At 36.4% G+C, this 16,703-nt stretch overlaps 2 protein-coding genes across 2 annotated transcripts; one reads left to right on the forward strand and one right to left on the reverse strand.

Moving 5' to 3' along the window:
• Positions 1-4,100: 4,100 nt before the first annotated feature.
• fbp2 (fructose-1,6-bisphosphatase 2) lies at positions 4,101-12,354 on the forward strand. The gene is made up of 7 exons (XM_073860701.1): positions 4,101-4,403; positions 4,667-4,829; positions 5,242-5,334; positions 6,681-6,821; positions 7,357-7,494; positions 11,029-11,146; positions 12,051-12,354. Exons 1-7 carry the CDS (start codon positions 4,231-4,233, stop codon positions 12,239-12,241), a joined length of 1,017 nt encoding a protein of 338 aa, XP_073716802.1. The 5' UTR covers positions 4,101-4,230; the 3' UTR covers positions 12,242-12,354.
• A 684-nt stretch (positions 12,355-13,038) lies between these two features.
• Positions 13,039-15,960, reverse strand: ctsla (cathepsin La). Its single transcript, XM_055200107.2, has 8 exons — positions 15,809-15,960; positions 14,966-15,101; positions 14,752-14,874; positions 14,517-14,669; positions 14,038-14,262; positions 13,770-13,938; positions 13,561-13,678; positions 13,039-13,462 (listed from the first exon to the last, which is right to left on the reverse strand). The coding sequence occupies exons 2-8, from the start codon at positions 15,089-15,091 to the stop codon at positions 13,363-13,365; spliced, it is 1,014 nt and encodes a 337-aa protein (XP_055056082.1). The 5' UTR covers positions 15,092-15,101; positions 15,809-15,960; the 3' UTR covers positions 13,039-13,362.
• Positions 15,961-16,703: the final 743 nt, after the last annotated feature.

A 16,703-nucleotide genomic window follows, 5' to 3' on the forward strand; every position in this document is an offset into this window, starting at 1 on the left:
ACGGACCGGTGTCAGCTTTAAAAAAAATTCGCGGACCGGGGGGTGAGATTGGGGGGGGGTGGTTGTGGTCGCTGAGTTGCTGTTCAAACGTGCTGAAAATCGTCCTTTTCGAAATTTACTTTTTAAACGGAAGTAAAGATAACAACCATGCATTAGGAAAATTAATAATTGCTTTATTTAGGCTATAGTATATTTTCTATAGACGTGTAAAACCATATTTTGGCAGATTGTTTTTTACTTTCATTGTTTTTACTAGTTTGCCTGCCCATTTAGTCTTAATAATTAATGGAACCTAAACGAACTTGGCTTGTTGTTCTCGAAGGCAGCTCGAATCTTGGTCGGGCTCGAGACCCAATTCCAAGTAACAGAAGAGAAGAAAAATGCAGTGAAGGAGGAGAGATGCCAGAAGAATTGCGGCTGGGCGCAGAGGCACGGAGACTCACGTTTACCATGATTAATGATGATTGACAAGTTTAGGTTCCTTTCAAACCTACGTTAAAAGTGTAGGCCCCAGTTTTATGCCATTTTATAAAATACATTAATTTATCATGAATTCTGTGAAATTAAACCTAAAAAATAAGGCTACTAACAGCACTACTTTGTATAATTTAATATGTTTTTTTTAATGAAAATATTATGTTTAAGAACACATTTGTCAGGGGGGGGGGGGGGGTGCACGTGGAAAAAGTTTGAGAACCACTGCTCTAGAGCTTTAGTTCAAAGTCCAAAAGCAGTAAAAATAATAGACTGCACTCAATACAAAAATCTTGAAAAAAGTATCAAATAAAGTTGCAAAAACACTACTGTTTTTGCTCAGTTCATTATTATTTTCCGAAATGAATTTTTTAGGGCCTTAACATGCTCAAGAACTCATGAAAATGTGCACACGTGTCAGAAGTGGCGAAAATTTACATGTGCTATAGTTTGCACAATTGGGCGTTATGAAATGACTCAAGAGGACCACCTACAAATATTCAAGAGATCAGCCCCCCCCACTCTGTTAAATTTACAGGTATGAAATTTAGTAGGATGATATATGTAGTGATGGGAGAAACAAAGCTTTTCGAAGCTTTGAATCAATTGAGCCAATTGCTTTGAAAATGTATTCCGTTTTTTGAAGCGTTCGAAACACCACACACGCTGGCGACACCTGCTGGCGACACCTCAAAATAGTGTAAATGCAGTTCTGTCCAAATATTTTACACTTTTTTACAACTCCCCCTAGTGGTTAATCATCAGACGAAACAAAAGATTTGTAAATGTTTTGAAGCCTCGTGAAGCAGTTCTTCGAAAGCGACCATCACTACATATATCACCACAAGACCTACAAAAAAAGTATCTTGGAGCCAAGCTCTAAACTCCACAGGAAGTCGGCCATTTTGAATTTTCGCTGTGATTTCTGTGCAATTTTTGGCATTTCCAGGCTTCATACTTTAACGAACTCCTCCTAGAGTGTGTCCGTGGTGGCCTGACAAATTTCGGCATTTTCGCCCTGAAACAGGAAGTTGTTCTAACTTGTCCAATCTGACCCACGCTTCACATGTTTGATAAGAGTCCTGACCTGAACACATTTCCATGCCTTTATTAAGTTGCAGTCATAGCGCCAACTAGAGGCAGCAGGAAAGCCATGTTTTACACTGTGATTTAATGCTCTTAGAGATTTAATCAAATCATCATCATATTTGGTCAGACTGATCTTAAGCCCTTTGCGATGATAAATCGTTGAAGGGCGTGTCCTTGGCAGCCTAGCAAATTGTGATATTTCGCCATAAAACAGGAAGCTGTTGTAATTCAGGCATAAATTGTTCTGCCCCTGACTTCACACATTAGTTAAGGGTCCCGGCCTGAACACATCAACATTGCAATATTCAGTTACAGTCATAGCGCCACCTAGAGGCAGCAGGAAATGGCACGTTTTACGCTGTGACTTACTGCTCTTAGAGAATTAACTATATCAACATCACATTTGGTCAGTCTAATCTTAAGGCCTTTTGTAAAAAAGGCTTTATAGCGCCACCTTCAAAAATTCAAGGGAGCAGCCCCCCGGCTACGTTAAATGCACAGGTGTGAAATGTTGTAGGATCATAAATCACCCCAAGACCTACAAAAATGTGTCTTGGAGTCAATCTCTAAACCCCACAAATCAGCCATTTTGAATGATCTCTGTAATTTGGGTGCAAATTTGGTCATTTCCAGGCTTCATACTTTAACAAACTCTAGAAATTGTATCAAATCATAACCATTTTTGGTTTGTGTCATTGCTAAATTGCGGCGATCTTGACTTTTCATTGGAGGGTGTGTCCGTGGCGGCCTGCCAAATTTAGCCTTTTTGCCATAAAACAGGAAGTTGTTCTAACTCAGGCTTAAAACGTCCAATCTGACATCATCATATTTGGTCAGTCTGATCTTAAGGACTTTGCAATGATGAAGTGCGAAAATCTTGAATTTTCGATAAAGGGCGTGTCTGTGGCGGCTTGGCAAAGTTTGATGTTTCACCATAACACAGAATGCTGCTGTAACTCAGGCACACAATGTCAACGTGTCTCAGACTTCATACAATTGACAAGGGTCTATGTGCTATAATTCACATAGAATTATAGCAACACCTGCTGCCAAAAGGCGATCTAAAAATCAAAATTTCTTTGAATATGCACCTATATATATATATATATATATATATATATATATATATATATATATATATATATATATATATATACTCAATTAAATTCATATCCCCACTGTGCACTTCTTTCCTAAAGGTTTTTACACACCGGGACGTTTTTCGTGCGCATTTAGCAGCAGCTGGAAACGTCCCGGTGTGTAAAGACCTTAATGCTATTGGGTAGCGGTGTCCATGCATGCGAGAGCCCTTCAATTGCTGCTTGCAGCTTTAATAATTGTTATTTTAACAGAAAAAATATTTGAATATCCTTACTTTGTGATAGGCCTACTGTTACTATTTATAATACCTCAATAAACAAAGTGTTTAAAAACCTGAGAGACATATTATTTAAGGCATGCCTTGTAAAGTACTTGTACCTATAAGCTGACTTTTAAATAGGAATGTTTTAAATAGGAATCTCCAAACTTTATAACATTACAACTAATAAATGGTTTGTGTATGCAGACATTACATTCATTTCAGTAAGTCTTCTGAGAACTCAATAATATTATTTGTAAATGAAATTTTTTTTATCATACTTTAGGCTAATTGATTTACCTGTATTCCTCTAAAAACAGGGATTTTAATACAGGACAAGCTGTACAACTTTAAGTAACCTCATGAAGAACAGATGACCTTTTCTGAAAAGGTCAGAAGGCACATAAAGACCAGCTGACATTTAGAAATATTTTGGGGTCTCCACAACCTGGGTCAAAATATATGAGGGCAACTAACAGCTACTTTTTAGATCAAAAGGCAAAAAATCACCACATTTACATGATGATAATCTTGGTCCTAATAATGTTTGGGTATACATAAGAGCAAATGTAAAGATATTATAGTAGGACATAGCAAGTTGCAAGTAATGTAATAATGTATAGCACAGCACATTTTCTGATTGGATATCATCAGAGGTTCTGTCTTCATCGCGGCGAGTCTATAGTTTGAGACTGTAGCGAAGGATACGCCCACATTAAAAGCAATAAAAATGTGGAAGGCAATTAATGGTGTACCTGTTTGTAAAAACATCTGCCAACCTGCCAAGTCTGTTTAATGGTTAAAATATAATCCAATACCCATATGTAAACAAATATTTGCCTTTACAGTTCAAAAAAGCATCTTAACTGCACTTTCCAACACTGCAAATCAAATATACTGCATGCACAACGCACTTTGTATGCACTTTCTTCAAATGTGTTTGATGTGTTTGGTCAACATTCTAGGTTTGACTTGAGTTAGGGAGCACATTTAAATAAACAGTATATAAATAGACAGCATCGTTGATGAGGTCAATTTAACAAACATCTAATGCTCATTGGGACATGGCTGCCATAAATAATAACAACCCATCATAGACTCTTAACCCCTGAGGATATGTCAAGGAACGTACTATATAAATGAGCTTTGGCTCTACTAGAATTCAGACTACACTGTCACTTGATCTGCTTCACGAATATAACCTTGGCTGCAATCCACTCTCTGTGTATGTAAAAAGACTGCGTAGTGGCCGTACAGTCAGTTAGTCTCTGCGTTTTCGACTGCTCGTACACTACGATACTGTAAGGATGTCTGATCAATCTGTCTTTGATGTGGACGTATGGACCCTTACACGCTTCGTCATGGAGACCGGCCGCCAGGCGAAGGGGGCTACAGGAGAACTTACACAAGTCATTAATTCCATCTTAACAGCTATTAAAGCCATTTCGTCAGCTGTGAGGAAAGCAGGACTTGTTCACCTGTAAGCTTCATTTAAATTAATATACAGTATGTGTAAACACTTTTAATGAGATTGTATGATTTCGTTTTTGATTATAGTGCATCTTAACCAATTATCTCGACATGCATTTTATCTGGAATTACAATAAAATATTGCATAAACATCATACAGTATTATACATATTGTATTATGCAAATATATTTGCTCATGCAAGCAAAGTCTGTTTACTTAGAATTGAAACTATATCTACTTTTAATGATGTGTTATGGCTTAATTGAACACAGTCAGGGCATTGCTGGAAGTGTAAACGTCACAGGTGATGAGCAGAAGAAGCTGGATGTACTGTCTAATGATCTGGTCATCAATATGCTTCAGGCCTCTTATGGCACCTGCTTGATGGTGTCGGAAGAGAACGAGAAAGCCATCTACACACCCGCTGAGAAAAGAGTATGATTATTGTGATTTCTGGATTTACATGTTTGGTTTTGGTTTGTTTTTAAGGGGAGTGACTAAAACCGGTTCAAATGAAAGCATTCTGGACTGGATACAGTTTTTTATTTCTTAAAAAAAGAGATCATCAATTATAGGATAAAGTGCAATAAACAGTACAATTAGTTTTACTAATGTAAATTTGTAAATAAACAAGAAAAACTTTTTATAAATGAAATATTTGGCATACATTTACAAAAAATGGTCTAAAGACCTTACTTTTAGTTTTAGTTTCGAACTAAATGATTGAATAAAATGTAAACCATTTATGTCAGGTTGTATGTTTAATGGAATTAATTTACGTAACTGCCACAAGAGGTCGCCATTTTATGTTGGCTTCGTACTCAGTTTTGACTGCTGTTTGTCATAGGGCAAATATGTGGTCTGTTTTGACCCCCTGGATGGCTCCTCCAACATTGACTGTTTGGCTCCTATAGGCACCATCTTTGCCATCTACAAAAGAGTGAGTATTTACTGCACGGACTTGCATGTAAAGTGCAAAAGCTAACCATATAACTGCATTGAGCTTTTTGTTATGGCTTTTTTGATGTTTGGTTCTTGTGCTGCTTTCTCATGCAGATCGACGAGGTAGCTGACTGTATTTGATCCTGCCTGATGACAAATAATGGCTAAGCAATAATATAAACTTTTATACGTCATACTTATTCTTTTAAAGTCCCTGTAAAGTCAGATATGAAATGTTTTCTGAGTTTGAGACACCATATAGATCAGTGGTTGTTAACCACCCAACCAAATTCGAATGATTAAAAACCGCCAAAATAAATAAATAAATAAATTAAGTTATCAAAATCTTTGAAAAACAGCTAGGATTCACTGCTCTCAAAGGCTGGGGTGCGTGTCCGCTGTCGGCGCTGAAACCACGCCCACTCGCGCGTGGAGAGGTCTTTGCGCTACCGTCTCTCTCCCGTCCCGGTTTTACCGGGATTGTCCTTCTTTTTAATGACATAACCCGGGAAATGTATCAACTCCCCCGTGACACTGAATGTCCCGGTTTCCGAAAAGCTATGTGAATATGTAATTTAGCGCGCGCACGGCAGAGAGACGTTGCGTCTGTGTGTGTGCCTCATTAAGCGCATGTAAGACAAAGAGCATCCTGATTCGCCTGTTTCGGTAAATCAGCCAATCAATTGTCAGTGTGGGCGGGCTTTTATCTCTCCTCCCGAACCAATTATCTAGAAACAGGAGCGCCCCAAAAGCGAAAATATAAGACACGTTTTTTACGCCATACTACATTTTTAACATTTATTATAATATGTTTAGAGACCATTTTCAATATTTACTTTACAGGGACTTTTTAATTAATGTTAAGCCAAGTTTATTTAGAGAGCGTTTATATGCGTTACATATTTATTTTGCTAGACTAGTGTGCATTATGTTGCTATTTTATTACATTCGTAGGAGGAAACTCTCATGTAACTGCATTACCAAAAATAACCTGTAGGGACTGTCATAGGACTGAATGTGTATGCATGTGTTTATAAAAAAATCTGTTAATTTGCTTTGAACAGACATTTCAACATTTTATTGTACACAATTAAGTACATTCAGTACTGTTTATCTTTAGTAAATAAAAAAACAGCTACTTGCTGTTTTTAAATTAAATATCACAAGATAAAATAATTATAAATATATTATAATTTACTCATTGGTATGAGTAAATTGGTTTACCCAATTGGTCATTAATATTATATGCGGGACAACAAGCACTTTAAAAGGTTTTTTTTATGTGTTAATCTGGGTCTTTAATGCCAGGTAATTGTGCTGATTCTGCTGTTTTTCTTGATCCAGATCTCTGATGGAGAGCCCAATGATAAAGATGCCCTTCAGCCAGGCAAACAGATCGTATGTGCAGGTTATGGTCTGTATGGCAGCGCCACAGTAGTGGCTCTCACTACAGGAGCTGGTGTTAACTTCTTCATGCTGGACCCAGTAAGCACAAAAAAGTTCAGATCTGCTGATAGTATGTATTGGAATGAGTAATAATGCCAGGGCCCCTGGGATCTTGGATATTCATTTAAAATATAAATCACAATGTTTCGAGGTACAAGTGACTGGAAAACACAGTTTGTAGAAAACATTCCGAACTAAATGTAAGTGAATCATTTACATGTACTTAAAACATTATGAGCAAAGTGCCCAAAATCCAAATCCAGATTTTTTTATCTAAACTACAATAATAATGTACCCAACTGTCTAATGTGTAGATGTGGTCAAACTGTATTTATTTTTATATGTTTTTTTATCCCATACTAGTGAAAGCTATGTTTCACTTCTCTTTATGGTTTAATTTTTTATCTTTTTTTCAATTTCAGATTCTCGAGTATTTTTAGTTGGTAGTGAAACCGTTCTGTTTCCTCATCTGTAATCCCTTCATTTAGTCAGTTTAATCACAAAATGTATCTCATACAGTTGTACCTGCATGAGAACATGCATTATTATTGTTCTTTATTAATTTTGTGCTCAGGCAATTGGTGAGTTTATCCTGACTGATAGAAATGTGAAGATCAAGAAAAAGGGGAAGACGTACAGCATCAATGAGGGCTATGCAAAGTATTTTGAGCCTCCTGTGAATGAGTATTTAAAGCACAAGAAATTTCCTGAGGTAGGTTTCATACATACAGTTTGATCATAAGATATCAGCCAAACACTGTGGCTTTCTCTGTTTCTGGTTTTTATTCATTTTCTTGCATTGCATAAAGAGAACATTTGATTTATTTGAGTCACCAAATCTAACTGTTGGCAACACATGGTGATTTTTTTTTTTGTTTCACAAAGATCATGTGAATTAGCCACCACACTGTCAAGGTCACGCGGCATTGCAAAAGAACACGAATGTTGCTTAGCTTGTCTGAAGATCACTTACTATGGCCAAAATGTGAATCCTTTACTTAATAACGTACGCTGACATGACAAAACCTTGCACGACTGCTCTGAACATCAGCTGATGTTTAAACAGGTTACATGTTGGCAAGTGATGCGTTACTTCCTCTGCAGAAAGACTCCAGTTCTGTTTTCTGACCGATGACGGTATGGAATATATAGATTCAGCAAACATTACTGATCACAAGTCTTAGATGCTGACAACAATGTGTATTTTAAATGCACTGCATATATGGATTTTTTTATGATTCAGTTGGTAAACACAAGGTTAATAGGTTAGTAAATGTCAGATAGCAGTTGTCTTTCCAAAGATAAATGTTGTTTTTGTTGTTGTTTATTTTAAGATGTGGCCTGGTGGTGATAAGGACAAAGAAAGCATTGAAGCCAGTAAGCTTGTGACTCGTTGTAGAACAAAAAATCTCAGCATATAGCTCAGCATATCTGCATTACGAAATAGGAAATTTGGTCATAGATTTCCAGAAGACAATTGTATTGCTCATAGGTTGCTTTTGCATAGCTCAGCAGACTTTATAGTATTCTCTGGTTTTATTGAAGTACTGTAACTGAAAAATACACAAAAATTAGACAACTGATGGTAATAACATAGCTTAGATTATTTAGTTTTGGAATAATGCATTGAGAAATATTTGAGTTCATATTAAAAACTTTGACTTTCGATTGCAGTCTGTGCTTTGGCGAATACAATAATTTGATACTTAGTTGTTGAGATCTCCAGAACTAGAGGTGAGAGAGACACAATTGTGTTTACTAGGGTCTGTTTCTCAGTAAAAAAAAAGAAAAAAAGTCATGTGATATCTCTGTTGTTTTTACAGAAATGGTTATCTGTTGTCAGAGATGTGGTATCTTATGACCTCATTAAGTATTGATTTGTTTGCATATTGTGTCTGTCATTGCTTATGTTGACACAAACCGCATAACAGCAAAATCAAAGCAGCACATGTCAGCTTGTCCTCCTTTTGATTTTTTTCTGGCTGAATCCTTAAAAAGTCCTTCATGTAATGATGACAGATATGTGGTTTTGCCTCGTCAGCAGCATTTCAGTTTCCTGTACCTTCTCACACATCTTCCTGTTTTCCCTGTTCTGCTAAAACACTTGTGACCTTTGTTTCTGCCGCTGCTCATCTACTGTAGATGCTTAGTCATGTCACAAATGACATCTGCTAACAAATACTGCTGGAGTTTTTATGCTAACTTCTCTTTTCCAAGCCATTTGTTTTGTACTTACTATGAGTCATTTTAGTAAATGATTATAGTCAGTCTAGTTCGCACATGTGTCCTTACACTCTTTGAAATAAAGGTGCTTCACATGCCTAGAAGAACCATTTTTTGCCTGATTGGTTCCATAAGAACTTTTAACATCCAGATAATCTTTCTGTTTACCCCCCCCAAAAAAAAATATTTTATTTATTTTGGAGCTATGGTTAGACGTATATTAAATTTTCACTGACAGCCCAAAATGTTGCCTTGTTTAACCTAGACATCTGCGCTGTGTTTATAGTTATTAGACGTCTTCTAAAAGAAATTGCCAGGAGGACATTGTTTTATGACATTTTATTAAATACATTCATTTATTATACATTTTGTGTAATTAAACCTTAAAAAAATAAGGCTACTAACCAACATTGTATAATTTAATATGTTTTGTTTAAGTTTTAGAATTTCTTATTATGTCATAGATTTTCTTTGGGGGGCATGAAGGGATGCACCGTACACAAGGGGTGCCACACCCGAAAATGTTTGAGAACTACTGTTCTACGAAATCGCTGTGAAAAACATTTTAACTTCTTTAACTTTTGGCCCCTTTTACCGGGTCCAGAATTATTTATTATTACTTAATATAAAATCTTCCTTTAATTTATAATGGTCTGTCATGGACCCAGTACCACATATGAGATACTGTTTGAAAGCTTAGAGTCTCTACTTTCTGCAGATATGCATCACTTTGACATATCTTTTACTGTAAAAAAGTTATTTACAATTAATTAACACTATCACCCCCCCCATATTTTTTAATATAATTTAATATTCACATATTTCATATTTTTCAAGTATGACAAACATGGGCAAGTCTTATATCAAATGAAAGATCTCATTCTCAGGAATAATGCTACAGCGTTATTTTTGTTCTATTGTCATTACCTATCCAACAATCGTCGAATGAATAATGAGGTAAAACATTTATTTTGTAAACTTTTGTAAACGTATGTAAATTGAGCATGAACTGCCTCAGATAGCACAGATAGCCACAAATTCTACACCATCTTTTATCTTAGGTCCTACTCTAAAAAATGAGTCCATTCACAGCATTTTATGAAATATGTATTTTCACTCCCTTCAGTAAAATAAGAATAACTTTTGAATTCGACATGCTAAAGAGTTCATTCATTTTTTAGGTGTTAGGCTGCTACCAGAACTGTCTGCATTCTGCTAGAGCACACAGAACCAGAGTTATTCACTTTCAAATACAGTGTTTACAACATAAAAAAGACAATTTCATGTTTCATCATATGAAAAACAAACATAAATAACAACATTTTTCACAAACAACAGCTTTTTGTGTAACTTCAAAGGGTTTTCTGTAAAATGATATAAAAAAAATTGCATTTATTTCACTGTATGTGGTTATGGGGACACTTCAAATATTTGAGGCGGAAATTAAATACAAAAAGAGAATTATTCCTCCCTTCAGTTGGAGTAGAATAACTTTTGCATAGATTATCTGTAAGAAGATAATTGCTGGAATCAAACAAAACTATCTGCAGGTAGCTGAGGCACTCAGGGCCAGAGTTATACACTTTTAAATACAGACCTTAGAAAAAAAACATCAAAAAGCACCTATTTATTTTTGTGTTTATTAGAGGACTGACAACACATACAACCATGTTTAGCAATTTCAACAGTGTTTTATGAAATTTCAAAGGGTTTCCTGTAAAATGAGACCAAACTTTTGTATGTACACCTCTGCATGTGGGTATGAGAAGCTTTTGAAATTGGGTAGGCAAAATCCAGGCGAAAATAGTCTCAGAGTGTAGATGTAGTTCATGACAAATATGTAGGCAACCGTATTTCATCATCCAAAAACTAGCATTTTGTTTAAACAGTGTATTAACGCTATACTTTTAATTAATATATTTTAAATGCTACTTAAAAGTTCACATAGCTTTTGTCCCCCTATAAAGTGATTTTTCAAATGAAAACGTTTGGATATCATATGTAAAAAAAAAATGTCTTACAGGATGGCAGTGCCCCTTACGGTGCCAGGTATGTTGGCTCTATGGTGTCTGACATACACCGAACCATTGCTTATGGTGGCATTTTCCTGTATCCAGCCAATGAAAAGAGTCCAAAAGGAAAGCTGAGTCATTCTAGGTGTTTTGAGTGTTGTTAGAAACACAGTATGAATAAAACATTTACCAAATGATGTCACTTCAGTTTAAAATGACACCATTATTAATCCATAAACCTCTTCTTTGTTGTGCTGTACTGTACTGTATACAGAATACTTTGAGGTAAATAGCAAGTTCAGGCAGGCTGTGTTCTTATAACCACCGTTGTTGCATGAGGTAAACATAACACAGGAGGAGCAAGTACATGCTAAGAATATTCAAAATAGTTTAAAAGCTAGAAATAGTAGCTACAGTTCATGCTGCTGGTTAAAGGAAAACATCACTGTTTTTCAATATTTTACAATGTTCTTACCTCAACTTAGTGAATTAATACATACCTATCTTTTTTCAATGCGTGCACTTAATCTTTGTACAGCGCGTCGTGAATGTGTTAGCATTTAGCCTAGCCCCATTCATTCCTTAGGATCCAAACAGGGATGAATTTAGAAGCCACCAAACACTTATTTAAAGAGTAATGAATGGGGCTAGGCTAAATGCTAACACATTCAAGAAGCGCTATACAAAGATTAAAAGTGCACGCATTGAAAAAAAGATAGGTATGTATTAATTCATCTAAGTTGAGGTAAAAACATAGTAAAATATTGAAAAACGACTGTGTTTTTCTTTAAGATTGCCATGTGATCTATATGTACCATATTTACCAGCACTTTTTTACCATAAAAAAAATCAAGGTATGAATAAAATGTTGTGTATCTTTAAACCCAACATAAATGTGAGATATATTGCCCCATAGATGTATGTATAAAATGAATTTGAACCTTAGATAAACAACACGTATTGATGGTCTTATCAGCAATCCATGACTTGTAGATTGTAAAGTTCTCATTTTCTCACGTCTCTCTTTCTTTCCAGCTGAGGTTGCTGTATGAGTGTAACCCCATAGCCTTCCTCATTGAGCAGGCTGGAGGTATAGCCACAACAGGGACTCAGCGTATCCTGGATATTCAACCCGAGGCACTGCACCAGAGGGTCCCTTTCGTGGTGGGCTCCCCAGATGATGTGGAGGAATACTTGTCATTTGTCAAGAAATATCAAAAATAGTTGTTAACTCACCTGACAGAGTCACACAAAACTTAAGTTGTTTTTTATTAGAGCCAGTGATAATTGTCCTTTTTGTAACAAAGAACCAAATTAAATTTTCACTATTAAGTTTTGACAGGTTTTGTTTTTTTTATTTTACAACATAAATGGCACACTCGTGGTCTTTATATCAGTTTAAATGTTGTTGAAGTCATGCATTCAGATTTGTTTCTAAGAATTTTGTCAGTCCATTTTGTTCAGGTCCCACCTATCTGTTGTGCAACCCATGTCCTCTTTTACACGATGTTAATATTTGCCCTGAGCAATGTGTTGTTTGGTAGTTGGTAAAACTCACACCCTCCCAATCTAGTAGTCACTGCCCCACTAGCTCAAGATCCAAAACCCAAATAAACTCCACCCCATTACATGGTCATACAGACTGCCCATATAATGGCAACATGCCACAGATAAACAAATAGGACATATTGTACTGTCCTGCTAAAGCAAAATAACAACACTCCATATTGAGCACACAGCAGGCGTGGTTAAGAGAAGTAAAAATAATGCATTTTACATATTAGTGACATAACAATCCAACATATGGTATAGCTTAGGGCAAAGTTTTAGAAAGGTTAATGTCTTACTTATAGACAAAAGCATTGCCATATAGATAATACGCTAACTTCCTGAGAGCTGACCTATGTACGTGGTTTTATCTCAGTTTCACGTCATCATGATGAATTTTTCGCAACTATTATGCACTATGAAACCTTTATGGCATGTTTACTGCTAAATAAAAAAGACAGGATGTACATTCCTACATTTAAAACTTTAATTGATCAAACATAAAATAGAAAAAACATTTGTACATTTAGACTTACACTAAAGAACATGTATGTACAATACATAAGAGGTAAAATCAACTAAATCAGTGGCATACAGATGACCATAAAACAATTTCATAAAACCACTAAAACAGTGTTTCAAGCAATACACTGACTGAGGCCCGTAGCTCAGTCTAGTCTCAACCAGGTGGTTGAGACAAACAGTCACCTTTATCGAGTGACTTTATTCACTATAATTGTGTGTTTCACTGAATACGCTTCCGATACTGTCTCTTCTGAGGCTTGAGGTAATCTTTTCTAGACAAGTGGATAGCTAGCTGCTGTAGCAATGCCACAGTGGTTCTTTCTGTCTTTTGCCATGTAGATATATCCTTTATCACCCCAGCTCTCGCTCCAGCTAAAGGGACAGAAAAACACATTGGGTTAACTTACTGGCTACTTTGACTATTAAATACAGAAATTTGATTTTTATGTACAAATGCATGGTCTTCTTACCTGTTCTTTACAATCCAGTACTTCTTGCCATCAACATCCTCGCCCTCGAAACCATAACCGACAACAAGAACACCATGATCTAGCTCCTCACTGCTGCATTCTTTCTCAAAGTAGATGCCTAACAAGAAAATGAAGTCTTTTAGTTCACTTAAAAGGAATCTCGGTACTCAGAAGTTTAGTAGCAGTATTCAAAGCGTATTTATGCACACCTGACTGGTAGAACTGGAAAGACTCGTGTCCGGCATCAATAGCCACAGACACCGGCCCCACAGAGGCCACAGCTTTCATTAGTGCATGCTCCTTTCCACTGGGAATGTCGACAAATCCTGTGTCATTGGCGGCGTTGTATTTGGGATCATAATGGCAGGGCTGATCATCCTGGAAATAAAGGTAGTAACACAGTTATTAACTAGGCATAGTACAGTAACAGCATAAATATTGTCGCTGCATATAATAAAAAAAATGTAAAATGCTTACAGTTCCCAAGTAGGGGTAGGATTCCTCTGAATCCAAGCCATTGTTATCCTTAATATACTGAAATGCCTGGTCCATAAGACCTCCATTGCAGCCCTCATTTCCTTCAGGACGAGAGCAGTCTACAAGGTTTTGCTCACTGAGGGACACCAGCTTCCCTTGTTTCCTGAACATCTGACCCTCCATGGCTCCAGTAGTGCTAAAGGCCCAGCAAGATCCACACTCACCCTGTAATACCAAATGTTATAATGCTGCTTAGACACAATATCATGACCTTCATATATATCCAGGTTTAAGGCAGATATGCTTTTATTCTTAGAGTTAGTATTCAAAGCTATGATACTGTAGATCTGTATCATACTATATCGTCAATATTATTCCCTGTTTAGGAACTGGTCAGACCGCTTGTATATCGAATATATATGGGCTAGTTTAGAAGGCATGCAGGTGGGGGTTATAAAACAACAACAACAACATCTCACCTGATCTTTCACAGGAGTCACGTATCCCTTTTCCCTCCAATCCAGCTTGTTTGGGACCTCCAGGAAGTTGGGTTCCATGAAGAGCGATCCCTTAAATTTCCTCTCGGTTTTGTGCTTGTAGCCATTCATTACCTGTCTGAACTCTTCATGGTTCTGTCGATATAAAACAATTTATTGAACGCTGTGTCAACAGATAAAAATGTAAACACATATTATTACTTTTTCTGCGTCTTACCATGTCACCAAAGTGGTTCATTCCAAGCCTATACGTGTGTTTGCCCATGGAGTGCTCGAGATTGTGAAATTGGATCTTTCTCAAGTTCTTCTCCCAAATCATACGCCTCCACCCCTCCTCCTTCTGCGTCGAAACAGATAACAGTAAGTTGCCCTTCTTGCTCATGTTATCTTTAATGCCAATTTCAAGCCAGCAATGAACTTTTCGCACTTACTTCATGGTAATTTTTTCCATGCCATGTCTTCCACTGTTCCCAGTGCTCGTCCAGCTGCTTGTCTAAACTTGGTGCGGCAAATACCGCACTGAGGCACAATGTAGACAATGCCAGGTAGGTCCACATGATGAAATCGCTAAAAAAAACACACAATTTGGATTAGTCAGATGTGTCACCTCAGTGTTGCTTAACTTAATTAAACATGCATGTACTATGATTAAAAGAACTGGACTGGTGTGCTTTTTCAGACGTTTCATAAGATCAAATTACGGATAGGACATTTTGTTTTCATCGTGCAGACGACGCAGCAGTGGTCATGAACAATGATAACAAAGTAATAAACAGTTAGTAATCTAAATGGAGTGGCGAAATTATCATGAAGAATGAATAAAAAACACACTATAAAGCAACGTAGGCACGTGTTAAAAAAGCACACAGGACTGTTTACAATAATCGCAAATCCTCTATAAATAAACTTGTTTACAGAGGCCTACGGACTGCTGTTCGCTGTGCAGCAGTCACGGGATCTGTTGGTACAACCCAGTTTCCCAGGAAAAGAAAACAAAGAGCGAAACCAGGCCGTGGAAATAGAAACTACAAGAGCCGTTTCCACTAAACGGTTGTGATAAAAAGCATAATGCGCCTATATAAGAGTTTAACTATTTAAAACAATAAATCGCATATCGCCGGCGGCATTTTTCTTTTAAATGCATTTGATACACAAATTGTGCGACTCACAAAGATAACGTTGTGAATAAAGCAATAATACTATATAATTTACAAATGATCACATTAGCAATAGAAAAACAACTCAGGCCGGTGGGCATAAAAACTGTGACTCACCCTTTTGTCCTGAAATTCTGAAGAAAATGTTCCAAATCTCACAGGGCGAGCAAGTTTATAGCGCATCTGAAGGCAAATTCCAAAGATTCTCATTGGTCGAGATTCTTGCCTATAGATCTGCTGATCCCGCCCCCCCAGTGAACACGTAACAGCATGTGACCCACCAGCACGTGACGACGACTTCCCAACAGATGGTCTTACACAATAATAAAAACTGATACTGATAAGTTTTGTTATACAATCAGTACCAAAACGTGTTAATGGGTTTTCGACTGAATACAGAAATGTTTATTGTTGTTGTTTTTAAATAAATCAGAAATTACTATTTACAAATTAGTTGTAATTTGAACAAAAACAAACAAACAAACAAACAAACAAACAAACAAACAAACGTAAAAGCTGATACATTTTAGATAACCATTGAAATATTCAATTACTGTTTTGACACGGACATTGTATTTTTTTTTAATATATGTGAATGCTTACATTTTACTCTCTCGTGCATGTATAGTAAATATATTAGTAGTAGTAGTTACAACACATGAATAACTTGATTATTATCTGTCAATTACGCGTTGTTCATTCTTCATCGACTTCTCCAAACATATTTATTAGCATAACATTTAAAATCTATTAAAATTGATGTAGTTTTGTGGAAAACACATTCCATGTCTGTGACCTAATGATGCGTGAATACAGTAGCCTACAATATAATAGCAAACTGTTTTAAATACAGAATTGAATGAATAAAAATCATTGTATTCAGTGCATTCATTCATTTCAATAAAATTCAAATTATTAAACTAAACAGAAGATACACACGACTATACACATTGAACTTGTTTGACCCTGCACATCAGAACAACAACACCAAAACAACATCTACTAAAGATCA

Source organism: Misgurnus anguillicaudatus, chromosome 22, assembly GCF_027580225.2.
Source record: "Misgurnus anguillicaudatus chromosome 22, ASM2758022v2, whole genome shotgun sequence".
NCBI lineage: Eukaryota > Metazoa > Chordata > Actinopteri > Cypriniformes > Cobitidae > Misgurnus > Misgurnus anguillicaudatus.